The 24,549-nt window shown below is 44.1% G+C and overlaps 2 protein-coding genes across 3 annotated transcripts; one reads left to right on the top strand and one right to left on the bottom strand.

The window, feature by feature from the left end:
- Positions 1-324: 324 nt before the first annotated feature.
- LOC311244767 (methionine aminopeptidase 2-like) lies at positions 325-7,680 on the top strand (the record flags this gene model as incomplete). Of its 2 annotated transcripts, none has more annotated exons than XM_084334453.1 (11): positions 325-499; positions 1,282-1,395; positions 1,841-1,903; positions 2,604-2,721; positions 3,026-3,187; positions 3,472-3,653; positions 3,865-3,959; positions 4,103-4,199; positions 4,402-4,505; positions 6,090-6,205; positions 7,058-7,680. In XM_084334453.1, the coding sequence occupies 11 exons, from the start codon at positions 325-327 to the stop codon at positions 7,308-7,310; spliced, it is 1,479 nt and encodes a 492-aa protein (XP_084190579.1). In that variant the 3' UTR covers positions 7,311-7,680. The 2 variants fall into 2 exon arrangements, with proteins under 2 accessions (XP_084190579.1, XP_084190580.1); XM_084334454.1 differs by having other exon boundaries at positions 339-499; positions 2,604-2,706.
- A 69-nt stretch (positions 7,681-7,749) lies between these two features.
- LOC311244766 (netrin-4-like) lies at positions 7,750-22,721 on the bottom strand. The gene is made up of 10 exons (XM_084334452.1): positions 22,324-22,721; positions 21,105-21,667; positions 17,926-18,198; positions 16,697-16,823; positions 16,161-16,349; positions 14,150-14,321; positions 11,649-11,764; positions 11,253-11,321; positions 10,719-10,892; positions 7,750-10,156 (listed from the first exon to the last, which is right to left on the bottom strand). The coding sequence occupies exons 1-10, from the start codon at positions 22,388-22,390 to the stop codon at positions 10,014-10,016; spliced, it is 1,893 nt and encodes a 630-aa protein (XP_084190578.1). The 5' UTR covers positions 22,391-22,721; the 3' UTR covers positions 7,750-10,013.
- Between the last annotated feature and the right edge of the window lie 1,828 nt (positions 22,722-24,549).

The raw sequence follows: 24,549 nt of genomic DNA, 5'->3' as shown, positions 1-24,549 counted from the left end.
CTTGAGATTCAACAACAAGGGTTAACTTGAGCATTGTGCATGTGCACAGAGGAAGTGGTTATTTTAGCATGCATTGCTGCATTCACAGTCTCCAACAACACCCTTTGCGTACAATGTACATGCCCTCTGATGTGATTCGATCATATTATGGTATATGGTTTTGATGATACATTCATTAAACTATAGTTGACCCCGTTCCTTAGAAAACCGTGGCTTGTCTTCCTCTATGCAGGTCAAATAGTCAAACTGCCTAATAGCTCATTTATTGGCTCAGCCGCCTCGACCACACTTTCGGTTCTGACCACTGGAGGCTCCCAGCAGAATATGCGTCACTTCATCTCTCGGTCGCTGATCATGGCGGAGCTACAGCTTCAGAATGAAGTGGAGCCTGAAGTTCTCAATGGGAATGACTTGAGCGGGGGGAGAGAAGATGCAGATCCTCCAGAATCTGTGAAGAAAAAGAGGAGAAAAAAGAAGAAGAACAAGACTGTTGTAGCAGGTAAGATGCATAATTTTGCGGTTAGAAAACCGTTGGGGGAAATAGCGCAATATTGTCCCCTCTAGTGCCAAGCGATAGAGCAAGAGCATAAGAAATGCGGGACAGGAGACCTTTCAACCCGTCAGTGGGTGCTAGTGTCCCAGCTGTCCCAGACCTGGAAACGAGTGTCTCCTGCCGGGGGTCCAGGTTGAGGATGTGGGACAATTTCTCTATGTTGGAATTTATCGACAGAATGTATGGAATGGATTCAGTTTAATATATTGATTTGACATTTTTTTTTAAAAGAAGAGAACATTTTAAGACTCAACAACATCATTTTAATCAGGGTTGGTGCAATAAGATGACAATGCAAAATAACTATTAATAATAATTGCTGCCCAAACTCATTGAAATAGCTATATTACTGAAATAGTGGAAATGTAAGAATCTTGAGTTGTTGAACCTGTCTCATGTCAGCTGTTATACTGTACACAGAGCACTATCACTGACTGGCTGGATGTCATAATGCTGTAAGGTACATATGCCCTTGAGAATATTGATTTCCAAGGTATATAAACTAATTATGCACGGTCCTTGCCAACTTCTGATCACAGTGGATGCACTTTCTGGAAATGACTTGGAACAATGAACAATTTACTCACTTTTTGTGTTTGTTTGTGCGTGTGTGTGTGTGTGTGTGTGTGTGTGTGTGTGTGTGTGTGTGTGTGTGTGTGTGTGTGTGTGTGTGTGTGCACGTGCGTGTGCACGTGCGTGTGCGTGCATGAGTGTGTATGACTTTGCAGCAGGGACAAATGAGGCTGAGGGGGATGGAGTCAGTGAAGGTGTTGGGGAGGTGATGAAGCAGTTGGAGCAGCAAGCTCTGGAGGAGAGAGAGAAGGAGGAAGATGGAGAGGAAGGTAACAACCTATCATCATCATCTTCATTATTATCATCATTATCATCATCATCATTATTATCTTCATCTTCATCATTATTATCATCTTCATCATTATCATTCTAATCATCATCATTACCATCATCATTATTATCATCTTCATCATTATCATTCAAATCATCATCATTACCATCATCATCACCATCATCATCATTATTTTCATCTTCATCATCATCTTCACCATCACCATCATCATTATCATCATATTCACCATAATCACCATATCAATATTTTCATCATCATCATCATCATCATCATTACTATTTACCATAATCAATGATGGTTATGTTGATCATTAAAATGTAGATATACATTTCTGTCACACACTGGGAATCATGCCCATGTCTAACTTCTTACTGGTCTCATAACGTACGTCAACTTATCACAACAAACAATGTGTTGACCAGATGGCGACGAGGGGGAGAACGCAGCAGGGAGGAAGAGGAGGAAGAAGAGGAAGAAGAAAGGAGGTGAGGTTCTTGTCTCTCTGCCACCTGTTACTGTGTGACTGTGTTTATTATTGTCACAGTGTTTGTATCCTTCTTCCTGTGTTTCATGCCTCATATCTACCATATGAATATGACCAGATAGTATAATACCTGCACTCTTTATACAATTTGTATACAATCTACTGAATAAAGAACTCCATGAATTTATTCATGTTGGGTGGTTTTTCTGATAACATAATAATAATAATAATAATAATAATAATAATAATAATAATAATAATAATAATAATAATAATAATAATAATAGATCAAATTTCTATAGCGCCTTTCATAGAACCCAAGGTCGCTTAACATGTGCGTGTTATCACGTGTACAGAAAGCTTCTGTAGGAAATAGACTCTTGTATGTATTATATGGTAATTAGGTTTACGTCATAAGTCATCTCTCGGGTGGGGGGGCACACATTAAATGGGTGGTGTAAGACATGGGGGGAAATACGTTTAACATACGTCATAGAAACGAGACCTCAAGATATCGGTATGAAAATGGCCGCGTTTTCTGGAACCTTTTGTTCTCGGACAACGGCCATGGCGCTTCAACGTCTAGCTAAGCTCCAACGTTAATGTGTTGAATATAATACTGTACACAGGCTAACCTCTCCTCTCTTTGTTCTCTCCCTCCCTCTTTCCCTCTTTTCTCCCCCGTCTGTTATCTGGGGCAGTGAAGGGACAGACTGACCCTCCCTCAGTCCCAATTTGTGAGCTTTATCCCAACGGAGACTTTCCAAAGGGAGAGGAGTGTGAATATCCCCCATCAAAAGACGGGTGTGTGACCTCCACGTTAGTCCCTCGCACTCAGCAATAGTCCAACCGAGCTCTTATGTAGGTCTCGCTGGTCATCTTCACACTGTATACGCCTTAATAAAGTGCAGTCACAAGTGCTCGCTATGCCGTTTCACTTCCCCCCCGTCAGCCGCAGTAATGTTTGTTTTGATCTATGTGGCCCGCAGCGCATTCCAGCGGCGCTCGCACCTCCGCAGAGCACGGCGGGATATCGCAGTCTCATTAAGGACATTTGCATAATGTCTGTGGAAATAACGAACACCACCTCTATGTGGCGCACCTTGTCTGTCCCCCCCGCCAGGCGGAGTGCGGCGTGGAGGACCACCAGCGAGGAGAAACGTGTGCTGGACAAGGCCAACGAGGAGATGTGGTGCGACTTCAGGCAGGCGGCCGAGGCGCATCGGCAGGTCCGCAGCTACGTCAGGAGCTGGATCGAGCCGGGGATGACGATGATAGACATCTGGTGAGACACGTGCTGACGCGGTTGTCCCTTTTCACTGGACATCGGTCCTGCCCCGTCCCGTCCAAGATGGACATCGTTGAGACAACGTGGTGTTGTTTCAGCAGTTCTTGATAACAACCCATTTTCAATGTGTCAGGATAGCAGAGGGACTACAAACCTCCGTATTGTTTCTCTTTTATTGTTTTTTTTTTTCAACATCCACCGTAAGCTTCATCTGCCGTGACTCTACCTCCCATTGTCCTTGTCATCCTTTGTCCCTTTGTGCTCCTGTCTGTTTCTGGCAGTGAGAAGCTGGAGGACTGCTCCAGGAGGCTGATCAAAGAGAGCGGGCTGAAAGCAGGCCTGGCCTTCCCCACCGGATGCTCCATCAACCACTGTGCCGCCCACTACACCCCCAACGCCGGCGACCCCACCGTCCTGCGCTACGACGACGTGTGCAAGATCGACTTCGGAACACACATCAACGGTGAGGAACGTCAGTGTTTGGCGTCACTCGTGTTTTCTCGCTATACACCTAGGACTTAACACGTCCAAAAGACACTTGTGCAAAGCAATCTTTTAGATTCCTCATGAAGTCGTTATTAAGTAACGCCGTCTCCTGAATACCCGCCGGATATGATTAAATAAGAGTATTGTCTCATGTAGATTTGTGACATACAGTCTGCTCTGTCCTCCAGGTCGAATAATAGACTGTGCGTTCACTGTCACTTTCAATCCGAAGTACGACAGGCTGCTGGAGGCCGTGAGAGATGCCACCAACACCGGCATCAAGGTAACGCAGCTCTTTCATCCCTTTTTAAATAAGAGGCATCGCAAAAAAGGGTGTGCCAAAGAGATCACTCACGATCCTCAGCGGTCCGGTGGGAGAAATAAGGCTATTGACTCATGTTAGTGTAAACATATTTCTGTCAACAGTGTGCGGGGATCGATGTGCGTCTGTGTGACGTCGGCGAGACCATTCAGGAGGTCATGGAGTCTTACGAAGTGGAGATAGATGGGAAGACATACCAAGGTATCATCAGGTCACGTATCTCCCTCTCTTCATTCATTTTGCTCTTATGTCGTGCTCAGGTTGGGCATGACATTAGAAAAAGGAAACTAATCCCAACCTGAACATGACATAAGAGCAGGATGGACGCTGTGTGAATAATGGTCAATGCACAGGTTAAACAATGTTTTATATGTATCACATACTAGTGTTGTTCTTTCTGCAGTGAAGCCAATCAGGAACCTCAATGGCCACTCCATTGGACAGTACAGGATACACTCGGGCAAGACAGTCCCCATAGTCAAAGGTGGAGAGGCTACGAGGATGGAGGTTTGTAAACTCAGGTTCAAATCTTATCCGTCAAATGCTTTTGAAAGATTACGTGGTAGCACTTCATATTGCAGTACATACATTGTAGTGTAATTACGTGTAATAACATATAAATAATTGAATTACTTGGTAATGACAAGTAATAATTTGTAATTATGGACAATGGCCGAGAAAGCACTAGTCCATCATTACAAATAATTACTTGTTATTACCAGAAATGACCAGGTTTTCTATGTTATTACACAGTAATTACCCTGTAATTTGTGTAATAATGAATTATTAAAATTCTGTCACACTTGGACACTTGAGTGGATTCTGGATGAAAGAACAAGGCCATGGCTTCTCTTGATCCTTTTTTGGTCTGTCTGGAGTTAAGCCTTTCTTACCTGTCTGACCTTGAGTGTAAAGAGACCCCTTTTTAAATGTCATTGGAAGAACTTGCGGCTGGTTAGAGTTATGACGGAGGAAAGGAGTTCCAAGTCACAGCTATAACAGCTCCTTAGTCACCCCATTCCGCACTTTGATTACATCTTTAATGGGATTACCCTACGCATCAAGTTGCAACACTTGCTGAAACCCTTGTACTTACTTGCGCTTAAAGAGCACTGCATTCTGGGCCCTCAGAGTCCATTAGAAGACTGATATAAGTCACCAAATGAGAAAGGTTGATGCTAGATCGGACGGGGTCATCTGCATTGTATTGGGGGTCGTCAGTTTTTGGCCTGCAAAGCAACAAGTCATCATCACTCATGTTAACCTTAAAAGTAATTTATAAATCTATCCCTAACCCTAACCCTAAGAATAAATGTAAACATCTCCTTCCAGGCTGTCTGATCTAGCATCTACCAAGGAGAAACTCAGAATATATTCCCTGAGATCTAGACCTGTGATGTCGCACAGCTGGTCCACACATCAGCTGTAATGCCTTAACTCTATTTGGACAGAACTGAGCATTTTAATTGGCAAGTCGCTGAGTCAAGCCCCCCCCCCCAGGAGAGTGAGAGCGGGGGGGCTGCTGATGTGGCAACATTGCGTGTTGTATTTATAGCTGGCGCGTGTTGGCGTAACAGGGCTATTACCCTCCTTGTGATAGTAGAGTGCGCTGCTGGAGTGGCAGCTGGGCGTTGCCAGGGGCTGCTGGCACTTTGACTTGATTATCGGCGCATGGGAGCGAGGCTGTCGCAGTGTTATCAGCTAACAACAGCCACGTGCTGATAGACACGTTAAAACACTGATGGAGCCTGGTGCAACTTAACTACTGCACAGTGAGGTAGTCCAGAAGGGACAAGACCAACAGCCCGAGCCATGCACGTCCAATATGTCGACACCTGGAGTTATTGGTTCAATTTGCTCAAGAGTCCTCTGGAAAAAAGGCCCCTCATAGTTTTTTCTCAGTGACCTTCAATGACATTATCATCATTGTGTAATAATGATCATAGTTTTCTTTTCTTTTTATATATATATAAAGGGATAGGCTATAGAGACAGCTTGTAACTTTGAGACCGTTGCAACGGTCATCAAAGTTGAGTTGTGGGTGCTTTGTGTGATTTCATCTTTTATCTATTTCATGTTGCTGCCAATCAGGAGGGTGAGGTTTACGCCATTGAGACATTCGGCAGCACGGGGAGAGGTGCGGTCCACGACGACATGGAGTGCTCGCATTACATGAAGAACTTCAACGTTGGACACGTGCCAATAAGGTTCGCTCTCCCGCGGCCCCCGTTTCAGCTCGGTGTCGATACGTGATGCAAAATATTGATTCAGAAGAATTATTCTTAGGTTGATGACGTTCGCCCTCATGATCTCTGTTGCGCTTTCCAATTCATCGTATTTTACCGATTAATGACAGTTTTCATTGTAAACAGACGTGTTTGCCAACATCCATAGATTGTTTGGGGTCTCTCTCTGTGTCTCACCCCTCTCTGTATTCTCCTTTTGCTGCTATCTTTTTTATGCTCGTTTAATACTTATTTTATGTCTGCACTTTATGCATTGCTCTTGATCTGCCAATTTTGTGCTCATTTTATGCCTGTCTTTTTTACTGCTGTGAAGCACTTTGAGCTGGAATTCTTGTATGAAAGGTGCTATAGAGTAGACCACTGGACTTCCACGTTACATTGAGCTCATGGAAGAGAGAGCGGGGGGGAGAAAATGAATGAATGTGGATGAGAGCCATGACATTAAGTGGTTGTAGCTACGGCTGTGGGGGTGCTGGAGACATGATCCAATAGACTTTTATACGTCTGAGTCTGCTGAACACGGAGAGACCAATCCCAAGTTGATCTGCACTTTCTCGGCCGAGCTATGGTCACTTTTCCACAGCTACTCCCGAACTCCGCAGTCTCTGGATTGTCCAGAGATCTAAGTTTATCAATCTGCGCATGCGGAGTACAAGGCTCTCATCCACATTCATTAATTTTCTCCCCCTGCTCTCTCTCCCATGATTTCAGAATACCGGAAGTGTTGCAATGGTCTATACAAATAAAGTTTATTATTATTATTATTATTATTATTATTATTATTATTATTATTGTTCTTCCACTGTGCCACAGGCTTCCTAGGGCTAAACATCTGCTGAACGTGATCAATGAGAACTTTGGCACCCTGGCGTTCTGCCGGCGCTGGCTGGACCGCCACGGCGAGAGCAAGTACCTGATGGCCCTGAAGAACCTGTGTGACCTGGGCATCATAGACCCGTACCCTCCGCTCTGCGACGCCAAGGGCAGCTACACCGCGCAGTACGAGCACACCATCCTACTCAGGCCCACCTGCAAGGAGGTAGTGAGCCGGGGGGACGACTACTGAGAGCATGCGACTAAAAGAGAGAGAGAGAGAGAGCGGAGACTGGCATCGTGGCAGCAGCTTACTTGTCTTATTTATTTTCCAAAAGGATCAAGCCAATAGATTAAGGGCATCAGACATGTATGTAACCATGTCATTTTACTTATATTTGAGCTGTATTGCTTTTAGAATATATGCTAATTAAAATATGCAACAACAACAACAACAACGTTTTGGTGAACACCTCACCTCACCTAGTAATGCTATACTTCAATGTCTTGATAAGACCTTTTGGGGAAAATACAACTGCTTTGAAAGTATTTATATTTATATATTTATTTGCTCTATTTTATTTCAAGGCAATTTTATAAGAAATAAATTGTTACAAATATTACATTCATTGTTGTGTCCATATTTACACATAAGTGCATCCCATGTAGGTACTTTATCACATTCACACCATTCAGCTGCTATAACGTTGAGATAAAACAGAGTGGAACTGTATTTCTCACCTTTGACCAGTGTGGGGCGGTGTTAACACATACATCATACTTCCACCAGTCACTTCTAGACAAGTAGTGGAGAGTTTAAAAAGTCAAGGCTATGCATACCAGACCAGTGTGCCTCAGTATAACATAAAGAATACGCCCAATGGCTTATAGTTTATACAATACGATGGAAATGTAAAACATGACATGTAGAGCACACAGATAAAGTACAAATGACACATTGAAGATGGGAGGACATTCATTTGGACGATTCCCAAAATCTTCATTTTCCATCCTTCCATTCTTTAAACACGCAAATTCCAGCCCATATTTCTCTGTTTGGTCAAGTCTTTGGGACAAGGACATGATGTCACCAGTGAGGAATGCATCATGTCTCCACACAGAGCTGGTCCTGCCCCCGGGGAGACAGCGGGGAGGCCTATTCTTAACTGGGCCCCGACTCAAATATGGCCAGTGAACTCCAGATCTGATGCACTGTGTCAATTAATACCCAGCCATGTACATTTATTTTGGGGTAATGGGGGTTGCCAGCTGATGAGAGAAACACACACTCACGCATGCATGCACATGCACACAAACACACAGCCATGTTTTAATTCCTTGTGGAGATCAACCATTAACTTCCATTCATTCTTTAAACCCTTATTATAACCTTAACCTTAATCATAACCGCATAAAGTTAACTCTAAAATAGGCCTTTGTCCACACACACACAGTCAGGTTCAAAGGGACTACCAGATATGGAATGGAGCTGAGCTGAGGCAGGTTTGGAGCACAAGTCATTACTCACATCTGACCGAGTCACGCTCTTGACAATGACCCACACTCACAAGACGAGACCTGAACGGCTGAAGGAAGTCGGAGTCAAGCGAGGTCAGCTCGGTTCTGACCGAGAGCGCCTAGTGTCTATCACGTGTGTGTGTGTGTGTGTGTGTGTGTGTGTGTGTGTGTGTGTGTGTGTGTGTGTGTGTGTGTGTGTGTGTGTGTGTGTGTGTGTGTGTGTGTGCCCAAGTACATCCAGAGGTGGTTCTGGATGTGTTTTGTTCTCTCATCAGACAGGTGAGAGTGCCGAGCGGCCGGAGCCGTTTAGATCAGACCGCCTGATTCCGTTTCATCCCTTTTCCCCTCCGGGAGATACTTGTTCTGACCTGCACAGTCCTACACTCCCTGCCAAGGCCGTCTCACACACACACATACCATACACTAGGGGTGTAACGGTACACAAAAACCACGGTACGGTATGTACCTCGGTTTTGAAGTCAAGGTTCGGTACGGTTTTCGGTACAGTGGGGGAAAGTTTGGCTTTCCATGTTCCACTCAGGGGTGATGTAGTGTGCAGCAACTAATTGTACTTGTAGGGCTGTCAACAAATATTCTATATTGAAATGAATAATCGATGTGTAAAAAAATATTAATAATTATATTAGATTGTGAAAGAAACCGGTGGGCGGTCATTAGTGGTTAACATACCGTTGTATTCGTTCGGTACACTACACAGCCGTTCGGTACGGTACACACTGAAACTTGTTCGGTACGGATACGTGTACCTTTACACCCCTACCATACACACATTATACAAAAATTCTGACGTGGATTCTTTCATTATTTATCAGCAATACCTGCGAGAGCAGAATGATAAATCAGTCTGTGCCTTTGGAAGATTTAAAGGATACAGTTCTTTGTCACTGATATAGGTATAGGAGAACATAACCTTGTAATATTTTGGCTAACTCAGCTTTCACTGTTATTTTGGCCAGAATATGGTATATCATTGAGACTCAAGTAGGTATTTTTCATGCCTTTATAAATAACCTGAACACATTTATGAGCTAAGGCATGTCATAACATGTCAATGGATTCCACAATCAACCTTACGTCTCTGGCAAATTTGTTTATGACCCGAGTTTGTCTTCTCTCCCCCTATAGGAGACAATAGTCTGTTTCACTGTGTCTCTCTGTCTGCTTGTCTGTCTGCGTGTGTCCACCACAGGAAGACCACAACAATGGCACCAGCCTCCTAGTGTCCTAGAGTGTCTTTCTGGACCCGTGGACTGGCTTTGGACACGGAACAAAACAGTGAAGTCCCCGTTGCAGGCATAGATTTGTTGCTTCCACTGCAGTGTCTGAGCGAAGCCCGATTCAAAGACTCTCTCGTCTCGCTCACAGTGGTCCTCTTGCTTTCCGTCCATCTGTCCCTCCTTGTCCTTTTGACGCTCCCCTATCGCCGACCACAGTCTTTCCTCAGGAAGTGGAGGACCTTGCGTCCCAGGCTCGACGTCCACGGTTTGACCAGACTCTTGGTGTTCACCATCAGATGGCCGGTCCGCCAGTCCTCGTGGCCGGCCACCACATACTCTGACCCTGAGGAGAGGAGAAGACAGGAGAACATGAGCTGTTTATCTTTACCTTCTCACTGCCAATAACGAGTCCTACTCTTTTAGAACAATTCCTATCCTTTTTACTGATCTGATCCACTGCTTCAATAGAACAGAACTGTTTGTTTAGTTTGGGGTCATTGGAGAAAGATTATCAAGATGTTATACATTTTTCACCAGTAGAAAGAACTATCAAAGAACTATCAATTATTATGGTCCTTGGTATCAGATTCTGGTCTTATTGAAAGTATTTTAGCCTGGCATGTTGCCACTGTGTGTTACTGTCAAGAGCTGGTCATGAAATGAAATGTCCCTAAGCGATAGTTGTTATCTTCTAGCTGTAAATGTCCATTATAAATGAATGATGTTAGAGCGTTGGCATCCGCTCAATTCCTCCTTCAAGCAAATGACAGGGGTCAGCTATTCAGCATTAAGCCGGCAGATCATCCACTCCAGAGACGACTAATTAAGGCACTCACGGCCAGGCGAGCTTCTGTGTGGCGAGCACTAAAAAGTCTCACACAATTGGCTGTGTTTTCGCGGCTGACCTGGGTTGAGGAGCGGGCAGGTGCAGCCCTGGGCGGTCCAGGACTCTGGGTAGAGGATGACCTTTCCCCTCTGGACCTTCATCTGGCCGTGCTCGTACAGCACCTTCTTGACCTTCACCTCCACCTCCACATGGGAGCCTTTATCGCGAGCCGACACCACCCGCACCATCAGCGCTGCCGGGGCACAAAACAAAAAGCTCCTTCCATCATTCCGTTCCGTTGGCAAGAGTTTAGAAACTGCAACGTGAGATGTGTCTGCGTTGCCTTTTTTACCTCCTACATTTGCTGCAGCTCTGGCTCGCTGAGAGCACCTTTTTCTGCACCTCTCAGATAATCTTAAGAGAAAGACCGGTCACGATGCCAAGGGGACCCGCAAAGGGACATTTCTCTACTATTTACATTCTCATTGTTCGGGTAGAAAATGACTTGGGTGTTACGCAGTTATAGATTACATAGATACTTCCCCAGTGCCTCATCCCCCTGTTGTCGCGGCTGACTCACTAGTCGATGGATAAGACATCAGCACTGACTCACCGTAGTCGTACTCCATAGCGCAGAAGCGTTTCGGGCTGCTGAGGGTCATCTCTATGCACTCGCATTTCTCTGGAAAGATGATGACGATGAAAACAACGGTAATCAATATACGTTTCTATTTTACATTATAGGCATTTAGCGTTTTGACACTCTAATCCAATCACGGCACCGATAGAACAATGGCAAATTCTTATGATCGCCAATGTGGCGAGTAGCCAGAACGGATCATTCGACAGTAAGCTCAGTAAGTATTAGAATTTTAAGTAGTAAAAGTAGTACTGAGGATGAAGTGGAACCACTGTGTCTTAATACATCTAACATGTGAGAAGATATGTGGTCTCTGTGTGTGTGTGTGTGTGGGGGGGGGGGGTCCGTGTGTTATGACCTGTGACTCACCGGAGTGGTGCAGTGCAGAGAAAAGCTCCTCTACTCTGGAGAGAGACGGCCTCTCACTATCGCTGCTGTGTCCCATGTGGCCGGTGGCTGCTGTGTAGAAGACCTCCAGGTCTGAGCTGCACCGCAGGGACACAGATAAGACCCGTAAGAGACAGTATTACTCTACCAGGAACCTCCACACTGTACATCGCTACTACAGTATGTCTAGGTACATCACTACTATGTCTTGGTATATTACTACCATGTCTAGGTACATCACTACAATGTCTAGGTACATCACTACTATTTTTAGGTACATCACTACCATGTCTAGGTACATCATCACTACCATGCCTAGGTACATCACTACTATTTTTAGGTACATCACTACCATGTCTAGGTACATCATCACTACCATGCCTAGGTACATCACTACTATGTTTAGGTACATCACTACTATGTTTAGGTACATCACTACTATGTTTAGGTACATCACTACTATGTCTTGGTACATCACTACTATGTCTAGGTACATCACTACTATGTCTTGGTACATCACTACTATGTTTAGGTACATCACTACTATGTTTAGGTACATCACTACTATGTCTTGGTACATCACTACTATGTCTAGGTACATCACTACTATGTCTTGGTACATCACTACTATGTCTTGGTACATCACTACTATGTTTAGGTGCATCACTACTATGTTTAGGTACATCACTACTATGTTTAGGTGCATCACTACTATGTTTAGGTACATCACTACCATGTCTAGGTACATCACTAGGCTGGATTAGCTGGTCAGGAAGGCCAGCAGCGTGGTTGGGGTGGAGCTGGACTCTCTAGCGAGGGTGGCGGAGAGGAGGAGCCTCGCTAAGATCCAGGCCATCAGGGAAAACCCCACCCACCCACTATACACAGACTTGGCTGACAGGAGGAGCATGTTCAGTGCTAGGCTCACACTACCCAAATGCAGCACTGAACGGCACAGGAAGTCCTTCATTCCAACAGCCATCAGACTATATAATGCATCACTGTGCCTCACTGCATCACTGAGCACAGAGCGGCAGCTCATTAGTGGCAGGAGGACGCGACTAGCGGCCTCCAGGCTCCACAACAGGGGGCAGCGACGGCTGCCAGACATAGATCTAGGTCTTATTGGAACCCAAGGAGGACAATCCACTACCTAAAGCATACTGCACCTTGTGACACTGTGAATACTGGAATATATATTTCATATTTCATTAGTTAGATGTAAATTATAATTATATTGACCAAATTGTTTACCCCATGCTCAGTATGCTCAGTATATTCTTACTGTATTTATTTCTGTATATTTTATTTCATTTCATTTTATCCTATTTTATTTTACTCTACTCTTATCCTAGGCAACTTGATTTGATTTGTGTTATCATTCTAAATTGTGACCTGTCCTGTCTAAATGTTTAAATGTTGAGCGATTTGCAGTGTCTAATTTCCCACAGGATAATAAAAGTATTTCTATTCTATTCTATTCTATTCTACTATGTTTAGGTACATCACTACTATGTTTAGGTACATCACTACAATGTCTAGGTACATCACTACTATGTTTAGGTGCATCACTACCATGTCTAGGTACATCACTACCATGTCTAGGTACATCACTACTATGTTTAGGTACATCACTACCATGTCTAGGTGCATCACAACTATGTTTAGGTACATCACTACCATGTCTAGGTACATCACTACCATGTCTAGGTACATCACTACCATGTCTAGGTACATCACTACAATGTTTAGGTGCATCACAACTATGTTTAGGTGCATCACTACTACCGGTATGTTTAGGTACATCACTACAATGTCTAGGTACATCACTACCATGTCTAGGTACATCACTACCATGTCTAGGTACATCACTACCATGTCTAGGTACATCACTACAATGTTTAGGTGCATCACAACTATGTTTAGGTGCATCACTACTACCGGTATGTTTAGGTACATCACTACAATGTCTAGGTACATCACTACCATGTCTAGGTACATCACTACCATGTCTAGGTACATCACTACCATGTCTAGGTACATCACTACAATGTTTAGGTGCATCACAACTATGTTTAGGTGCATCACTACTACCGGTATGTTTAGGTACATCACTACCATGTCTAGGTACATCACTACTATGTTTAGGTACATCACTACCATGTCTAGGTACATCACTACTATGTTTGGGTGCATCACTACTATGTTTAGGTACATCACTACCATGTCTAGGTACATCACTACAATGTTTAGGTCGGCTGAATGGTTGTCGAGATATGCAAAGGACAGACACACACTATAGCAACACCATCTGGCCATTCAAATGGTACCAAATTCGACACTGCACCCCCCTGGGTCCTCAGCAATACACCCATCGAGCATGAAGTCGATCGGTTGAATGGTTATCGAAATATGCAAATTACAGACACGCACGCATGCAGACACGCCGAGATTCCCCCTGTTATAGTTACACTGTCACTCACCCTGACACGCAGTCGCCTGTATAGGGATCGCAGTCGCCTGCGCAGTCACATGGCCGGCAGCCGTACTCACTGAGCCCCCAGTGTCCCACTGTGCAGCTGTCACAGTGGAGTCCGCCAACACCTGGCTTGCAGGTGCACTCCCCGTTGCTAGGGTTACAGTGGGCACCGCCACCTGAGAGTAGTACAGACCCCACCAGGTGGCAAGAACAGGCGGCAGAGGGAGGGAGGAAGTAAGGGGGATAAGCAGAACATAAGGGTTTGTGTGTTAATGTCTCTGTTGACTCCGTCTCTCTTTCCCCACACAAACACTGCACATGCACACAAGCACACATATACTCATATGCAAAGGACACGCACACACACAAACATGCACGTGCACAAACACACACATACTTATTTACAGTGCATATGGTGTATTCCCATAAGAATAAAGAAACATACAGACACACACACACACCCCCCACACACACATACGTAACATAAACACACTTATTTACAGCGCATATGGCGCATTCCCAGAAGAATAAAACACACACACACACACGCATACATAAACAAACACACAGATTTACAGTGTATATAGTGCATTCCCATAAGAATTAAAAAACAAAGAAACTCTATCAGCCTCCTGTAATCAGCGACTGAATGGAGAGTATGTACTAGATGACTGAATGGCAAGTATGTACTAGATGGAGAGTATGTACTAGATGACTGAATGGAGAGTATGTACTAGATGACTGAATGGCAAGTATGTACTAGATGACTGAATGGAGAGTATGTACTAGATGACTGAATGGAGAGTATGTACTAGATGACTGAATGGAGAGTATGTACTAGATGACTGAATGGAGAGTATGTACTAGATGACTGAATGGCAAGTATGTACTAGATGACTGAATGGAGAGTATGTACTAGATGACTGAATGGCGAGTATGTACTAGATGACTGAATGGAGAGTATGTACTAGATGACTGAATGGAGAGTATGTACTAGATGACTGAATGGAGAGTATGTACTAGATGACTGAATGGCGAGTATGTACTAGATGACTGAATGGCGAGTATGTACTAGATGACTGAATGGCGAGTATGTGCTAGATGACTGAATGGAGAGTATGTACTAGATGACTGAATGGCGAGTATGTGCTAGATGACTGAATGGAGAGTATGTACTAGATGACTGAATGGCGAGTATGTACTAGATGACTGAATGGAGAGTATGTACTAGATGACTGAATGGCAAGTATGTACTAGATGACTGAATGGCGAGTATGTACTAGATGACTGAATGGCAAGTATGTACTAGATGACTGAATGGCAAGTATGTACTAGATGACTGAATGGAGAGTATGTGCTAGATGACTGAATGGAGAGTATGTACTAGATGACTGAATGGAGAGTATGTGCTACATACTCAACACTGCTCTGTCGCAGCAAAAACAAACAGTAAATCACTCGCGCCTTGTCAGGCTTGCTGCCTTATGGTCCACCGTGATGACGGATAGATTTTTGCCACAAAACTCGCTTCATTTGTTTCCAAAAACGGCGTGTTTGTTCTTAAAAATGCTACAGCATGCCTGGGGAGAAGGGCAGGAATGTGGAAAATGTGCTTGTTGCACGGACCATGGGAAATTCCTCCATTGTTTGCAATTACTGTCACATTCCAAAACAGTAATGTCTCCCTCACTCCTACTAGGGACTGGACTGGAGACAACTAAGTATCTTATTATTGGCACGGCAACTGGCCCCCGGACAAAATGCCAACATCATGGCAATTTTAATTAAAAATCTATGGTCAACACATATCCTATCATATCAAATCGCATATCATACCATATCAAATCATATCAAATCGCAGTTGGTATCAAATGTCAATGCTCTCAATTGGACATTTCAGACATTCTCTGGTTCTGGAAGAGAACAGAAGCATTATCCCCATAAAGGCAAAGGCAATGGACGTGCCTCTGGGGTTAGTGTAAAAGAGACAGAGGAAGGATCCTATATTGTCTTACGTCTGCAGGAGTCGGGGTGGGTCCTCGGCCTGGTGGGGTCCCGGTAGAAGCCCTTCTTGCAGCTCTGGCAGTGTCGGCCCTCTGTGTTGTGCTGGCAGCCGTCGCACACGCCTCCACTCCGTCGTCCCGACACCTGCCACAGTCCGCGGTCAAAGTGACAGCTCTCTGCATGGCCGTTACACTTGCACTCTGCCAGGATGATGTACACGGACAAAGAATGAATGAACTCTCTGCTAACTCGATGCGTCGGTGATTTCCAAAGTCATAAGTGATCATCAGAGCCGCAACATTATTATATATTTTTTTTAATCCATCACTGACTCACTTCAGATAACGTTGGCTGTTGTAATACGGCTGTTGTAACGTTGGCTGAATTACCCTCAATTAAGGAAATCATCTTAATTGAGGGTAATTAACAAAGCATTAGCTCCTAAATAAATACTATTTAGAATAAAGAACTGTATAGGAATAGAGCTTTGTCAGAGTACAAGGTGTGTGTCCTACACTGCACTTGATTCTCTTGCCTCTTCACTCACTTTTGCACTCATGTGGTGCCCCCAGAATGCCATTTGCAGCGTGCCAGGGTTGGTCATTGTAGAGAGGTGCGCAGTGGTCGCAGTGGTCACCGGCTGTGTTGTGTCTACAAACACACTTCCCGTGGACCTGCCAGCCACACCACACAGACAATGGTGCATTATTATTATTATTATTATTGTTGTATATTATTGTATATTATTATTGCATGCACAGAAAAAGGCGTACGCACACTATGGAATTACATGATTGTATATCTAACAAAGTGTCTAAGTGTGTCATGCCAGCAAAGTCACTGTGGTTTCAGACTGTGTAACCTGGCTAGAGCCCCTTAAACCAGGTTGGTAGTCAGCTTGTGTTTCTCCTCTCCCTTTACAGTAAAGAAAATACCATGGACGAGACTATGGGTTGTTAAAGCATTAGGTTTAACACTATAATTAAGGTTTCCACATCCTTAAAGCCCTGTAATAGTAGGTAAAAGCTGTGGGTCGATAAAGTAGTCGTCACTACAAACCTCAGCCTCTGCAGCAAATATACCACATCACAGCTGAGTAACCAGGGAGTGATGGGAACACAGTCCCAAACCCACTTCTACCCTCGCAAACAAATACAAACAGAAGGCATAAACATACTGTAAGTGGCCTCTTACACAACATCTCAGCGAGTTTCCACAACAGAACAAGCAATGCGTGGAGAGCTTTGTTTGTTTTGCTCATTGATGGTGAAGCAACAACACATGTGTGAGCTGCGAGATTAAAGGGATAGTTCGGAACCTTGGACATTAAGTTGTATTGTATGAAATACTTGCCAGTAGTGTAATCGGAGTAAAGTTATTAGCTTACTTACAGAATCTCGTGGTCGGAGTTCTGGTCGGGTGCTGAGTGAACCCGGGAAGCTTTAGACGGGTCAATGCCAAAATCATTTTAATCCACACCACATCATGCAGCCAAAGGGTTACTAGTGCTGGAGGACGATGATTTTGTGTTAGATATACGTAACTCTTTTCCCTGCATGTTGTGGTGTGGATTAAAAAAAACATTTGTTTCAAGTCCCTGTTTGCTGTTTCCAGTTCGCTTTGAACCTGGCCAGAACTCTAACCAAGGAACTCGCAAATAGCTTTGCTCCAACTACACTACTGACAACATTTCCAAAAATCCAAACTATCCCTTTAATCTCACAGCTCGTACACGTGCTGGGTTAATGTAGAAGCCTTCCACCTCACTTGACTCACCATATGGTTGGACCTCTGTCGGCCATGGCGATAGCTATGGGCCGGCACACAGTGCTCTGCATGTCCGTTGCAGAGGCAACTGCCCTTGACGATGAAGTCATAGATGGCATAGTGAGCTGTCGGCAGGGCCTCGGCGCTGGCATGTTTGGCCTGGCAGGGGCACGGCTGGCGCTGAAGGAGATGGACTCTCAGGTTGGTGACCATCAGCTGGTCCTGGGCAGCCGGCCCGTAGGGGTCCAGGGAATGCCAGGGGGACAGAGCCCGGTAGATCACCTCCAGGAGGGAGAACAGAATTTAAAAAAAATACTAATAACAAAGAAAATTTAAAAATAGGAAAAAAGGAAACACTCAAAACTTCTTTGTACTTGGAAGAATTTCTAAGAAGTGGGCAAAAAAGGTCTTGCATCCACATGGATACAAAGACGGGCCATGATGGAAACACAAATCATGTCACATTCTGTTCCTTGCTCTGCCAAATGAAAAACAGGCATCAAGCTGGTTTGTCTTTCATGCTCCTTAAATAGCAGCTATTCTAGGAACATCGGACTTGTTCCGATGTAAACATGGTATATGGTTCCTGTTCTGCCCCTCTCCTTAATTGCACTAATGTTGAATGATAATGCTGTATATACAGCCTCTCTGTACCTATAACAAAATACACGTAAGGAGGAATGAAAACTGATGACATTTTAACTGTTGGATTGGATCCTCCTGGCTCTTTGACAAGAGTGGTTTCAGAGTCATGGTTACACTACAAAACACAAACACACATACGCATATAATTACCCTGCACCAAACGGACTGTTAGTAAATGTCACGATTACATCCTTATATGATGAAATAGGCAACGGAAGCAAACACAAAGTCAATTCTGGACCCAGAATTAATTAACCCGGATGTATCATTGTGACGCCAATTTGATTGAACTTAAATGGAGTTAAAAGGAAAACTAAATAAATATTTTGGTACTTTCCTGGATAACACTATGAGCTTTATAGCTAACACAGAATACATCTTCAAGAAAGCTATGCAACGCTTGTATCTTCTAATAAATTTGAATCGTTTTGCTGTAAGTAGGGATATTCTAGAGCTGGTATACAAAAGTATTGTTGAAAGTGTTATAACGTTTGATATCTCAACCTGGTATGGAAACCTTGGGGCCAAGAATAACAACAAATTGGCAAGGATTGTTAACATGGCCAGTAAAGTTATAGGGAAACCACAAAAACAATTGTCTGAGTTATATATATTTCGAAATAGGGACATGGCTCAGCAAATTATTGTCTGATCGTTTACATCCCCTTCATGGTGAGTTTGACAAACTTCCATCTGGAAGGCGCTATAGAGTTCCTCGTCTAGCCCCAAAAAACATATTTAAGAAGTCTTTCATCCCACATGCCATTGCTCTGATGAATTCTTATATTTTTATTTTAACCATGGTACTGGTTAGGTATCTGAAGCTCTGTCCGTGTTTTTGTTGTTGTGGTTTCTCTTTTGTCTATGTATTGGGATGTTATCTATCTATCTATATTCTTTACATGTGAACAGAATCTTAAGGCAGAACTGAGCTCACTCCAAGGCCCACCAGAACCAATGAACCCATCCTGCACATTCTGCAGCTACAGGCAGCAGGGTCAACCATACTATAAGAGCGATGAGTCAATGTCTTAACTCACTCCTACAAGCACCAGAGTTTCAGAGCTTTCGTTGGACGCCTTTATTCTGAAGCCTATAGTATTTACTATGCTATACTGAGCCCCTTCTGTCTTTGGGGGTTCCCCTCAAAGTGTGCACTAATGCACTAATTATAAAGGGTGAGGGGCTTACACAAGAGAGAGCTGACACAGCAAAACACATACCTGCTTGCAAATACACTGCAATTATGAGATCAGTCAAAGCCATATACTGTATTCATTCAGGCATTCAACCAGATCTCCCATCTTGGTCTGAGGCCCTTTGGAATAATCACAAAAAACTTGGTCTCTCTCTCTCTCTCTCTCTCTCTCTCTCTCTCTCTCTCTCTCTCTCTCTCTCTCTCTCTCTCTCTCTCTCTCTCATCTGTGTCAATAAAGCAGGATGCTCGTGAATAAACCATAGCTACCTGTTGGTGTCTGGCTCAAACCTCCCTCCAGTGATACAGCATGCCCAATAATGCTTTGGGAGTACATGAGCGGGATAAGTGAACATTGATATTCTATCCATGAATGTTATGGCATGGATGTGCCCTAAGGATGTGCCCTTACAAAAAGCATCTTCCGCAGCCCATCCGTTGAGGTCAATGGATAATGCTTGGCCATTTGTTTGTTACATTTACATTTAGTCATTTAGCTGCAGCTTTTATCCAAAAGGTTAAGTGGTATTATTCGTCAAGCAGCGCTTCACTTGGGATTGCATATAGTAGTATAGACATACTGTAGTAGCATAGTATGTAGTGTTATAGACAGTAAGAAGGTTCTTCATTTCTCTTTTTCAATGCTTTGTGTGACAACCATGCGCTTTAAGAAAAGCAATGGCCCCAAGCACCAACACATCAGTCAATGTCAGCAGCAGATGTTGAGCATTATTACTGCAAAGTACTGACAACTTGTTTTAATGTACTCTCTTTAAGATCCACTGATCCAACACAGAGAATCTCACTTTGAACTGTAGCTTCAACAGACAATAACTCAAACAGCGCATAAGGACGCCATATTGTTACAGAGACCCATGGGAGTGTCTGCCCGTGGGACTGTCTTTCACATAGTTTATGTCGTTAATTACAAACTACATATTTCCCAAAATATTTAGCATTTTCCTGATCAAATTCAAACGGCTCCCTAGCCCCCCTTAAACAGATCATTGGGCTGCCTGTGTGAGGGTTGGCCTGCCTGCCCTATAGTCCCTATATCAAACACGTCTACAATTTACATTGTCAGTTCAGTTGTACCTCATGTAACAATATATTCCAGACTCAGATTGTGATAATTTCCCATGTAGTTTGGATGTAGTTTAAATGAACTACTTTTTGAAACATTTGAGTAGCTAAGATGTATTTGAGCTACTTGTCATTGTGAAGTAGCTAGTGTACTGTACTGCTTGATATCCCCCCTAAAGATCCCCACCTCCCTAAACGTCAAAGGAAAATATTTGTACTTCTTTTAATTTTCTACAACCACAGCCAGCGCACCCACAATACTCACCTCTCCTCTGCTACACGGAAATGCTCCCGAATACTTGGAGGTGCATGTTGCCCCATTCTTCTCACTAGAAGCCTCCTCTGTCAGCCCGAAGGTGCCCTGGCAGTCCCTAGCAAAGTACCTCAGAGTCTTCCATGACCGCCCGTGGTCCTGCGAGCGCTCCAGCACCATGGCAGCGGGGCGGGGCGAGCGGAACACTAGGATGAGATGCGTGAAGTAGAACTCGGTCTCCAGGTCCAGCTGAAGAGTCTCCTCCTTGACCCCCTCCGCGGACTGCCACCAGGTGTCCGGGTAACGGAACGACGAGTCGCTCATGGCAGAGGGCAGGTGGGCCTGGTTTGGAATGGCAGCGTTACATTTGCCGCATTTCGCCGGCGCCGAGCAAGAGTCCCGGCTATTATAGAGGGCGGACGTCGGCCTGTAGAAGCAATAGGGCTCCGAGGAGTTGGAGCCACAGACCGTCTGGGTGACCAGGACTCTACCCAGGGCCAGGTTGCCCATGCGGGGGTTGCAGGGTCGGCCAGCGCAGCGGCTCTCCACGCCTGGACCTCTGGATTTAGACGCATCTGACAGGAGGGCATGAAAGAGTCGCGTAAAATTCACATAGGTTAGTAGTAGTAGCCTCTAACTTTCAGATAAACATATATATAATATGACATATATACAACATATATATACAATACATACAATACAATATGTATGTATGTATGTATGTATGTATGTATGTATGTATGTATGTATGTATGTATGTATGTATGTATGTATGTATGTATACAATACAATACATATTATATATCGTTTTGAAGGGATTACAATGATGTATATTATACTATCTTTTCTGGACTCCTTTTGTATCACAAACAGTACTATATTTGCAAATCTGGTATGTCATAAATGTATAGATGTAGCAGTACTGTCTATCTGTATGTCATGTGTGTCATATTATGTTATGATGATTTGAAAATGGGGGACCCTGATGTAAACAAGACAAAAGTCTTTCTCTAGTCTGCATCCCCTTAACAATTGTATGTATTGAGCTGTACTGTACTGTACCCATTCTGCAATCTGTTAATAAAGTTTTCAATCAATCAATCAATCAATCAAAGTCATTATGATACTATTATAATCATGACTTCAGTTTATTCACACATAATATTATAGCCTACGCAGCGTGCATAAAGTTCTCTGTCATCATTAGAGCGCACATGAGGACCATACTCACCGGCAGCCAATAGAAGAAGGGATGATGCGCACATCGGGACGATCAGTGCTAAAGTCCACAGTCTCATCCTGAGCAGTGCTGCTGTACTTCTAGTCCACCGTATAGTCACCTGTTCGCCGGACGACTGGGGTAGTGTCGTATTTAGTAACTGAAGGCTCGCCGCTCGCGTCCTCAAAGCTTTCAACCAAGTGTTGTGTAAAAATGACTTGCTACTTTCCGAAACTAAATTAACAAAATAATAAAGCAATTGCTATGTACTCTTCATATCGAAAAATAAATAACAAAGTAGGCTACACCTTGTTTTAATCGAGGCGTGTTTGTGATGATTAGGATAATGCTCACACAACCGTCCTACTTAAATCTTTGAACAAATGCGTCCCTTGTCCGTTCCCACATCTCTCTCCAGGTCCTACTTTGTTATGAAACCTTCATTGACATTTGGGAATATAAAGAGAGTGTACGCCCCGCCCCCTTACTTAGTGGTTTCTCACGAAACCCCTCCCACCATAAACATTCAAATCAGACCATGATGCCTATGAAGACAAACATAGGAATGTAGATGCTATTAACGGCATAGCACGGACATGGATTTATTTGAGAGGTATTCTGAAAATGATGCTGATGGTGCCAGTGGCGTGATGTTGACAATGATCTTCATCATACAATGTTAGCTCTCTCTCCCATCAACACAACTCAGCAACTTCTTTTTAATCAAATATAATTGCGATATATGCTTCACGAGCTTCGGTATGAATGTATCATCACTACTAACCTCAGTCTTGATGGTTAACGTTTTATTGTATTTTTTTTATGTATATCTCCACAAGCCACCCACGCACTGCATGCATTATGGGACAACTATGTCATTGAGTTGCATTCCTGCGGCACATCACCACTTATTACTAACTGCCACTCATTAACCATCCTTCACCTGCCCTGTCAGACAGACAACGGCCCTGGACCTGGGGGTCGCATGACCCTTGACCCCAATAATCAGTAATTTGGCAAGCCAGTTGTTTACCTCACTGGTGACATCACCTCAGTGGAGCAACCAAGAAACATGTCAACAAAGGGCCATATGATACCAAAAAGTGCGTCCGTAAGTGTTATACGGCTAATGTGATACCTTGTAAAAGCTTTACGATGACAGCAGAGAGAAGGGGAGGGGGAGGGAGGGAGGGAGGGAGGGAGGGAGGGAGGGAGGGAGGGAATAGACTGAGGGGCTGATGGGTGAAAGGGAATAGGTTAGGGAATAGGAGTCTAAAGTCACCATACCTGTAAATACATGAAGTCAAAGCGTAATCTCTCCTCGCATGGAATACAGCCTGAATTATTCTGTTTAGAGAATGTGTAAGTATAAGTTATAAGAACAGGAGGGGTTATGGGATGGGGGGGGGGGGGCATTCCCTGACTCTTCCCTAAGGCATCCCAACCCGAACGGATCAAGACATTCCTGGGATACTGCGACTCCCGTCACAGTGACGGCCTCCTCTGTTTCAGGGGAACAGGGTTCACGTCTTGTGTGTTTTTTTTAGATTTGCATATGTTATTTCGGTCGTCTCCACACGATCCGGTGGGGCCCGTGGGGGGGGCCAGGGGTGACGCACCTTGAGCGTCTCTCTCCGTACATCGCGAGCGAGCGTGCTTTTCAATCCTCAAATCCCAGGAGCAAACCGTGGAAAATGCTCCAGGAAGGATGTCTAATCTTGGTTAGTCTGTGTTGTCTTCCCCCTGGCAGGATGAAAGCGGCGCACATAGCAAACAAATTCCTCCCATTCTCTTTCATTGCTTCCACTTTGTTTGTTGTCGTTCCTCGGCTACACATCCTCATCTCCACCAAGCTGTGTCATTAAGAGAAGGGCTGTTCCCTCTGTTCCATTGGAAATCTGTGGCTCAAACCCACTCAACCGGTGATTATCCCGGTCTTATTGTATGACAGATCAAACGGAATCCCCCAAGACAACGAATAGTGCGCTATACATTTCTGAATATATGACACAAATGGCCTAATTTAAGTTGTAGAGTTAATCGACGTAATCAACTGAAAGCGCTTTACAATTTGTTGCTCACATTTTACCCATTCACTCACACATTCACACACCGACAGCGGAGGCAACCATGCAAGGTGCCAACCTTCTCATCGGGAGCAATTAGGGGTTAAGTGTCTTGCTCAAGGACACATCAACACACTGCCCGGGAGGAGCGGGAATCGAACCGGGAACCTCC

Source organism: Notolepis coatsorum, assembly GCF_963971535.1.
Source record: "Notolepis coatsorum genome assembly, chromosome: 18".
NCBI lineage: Eukaryota > Metazoa > Chordata > Actinopteri > Aulopiformes > Paralepididae > Notolepis > Notolepis coatsorum.
This window is presented reverse-complemented; position numbering and strand designations above follow the sequence as displayed.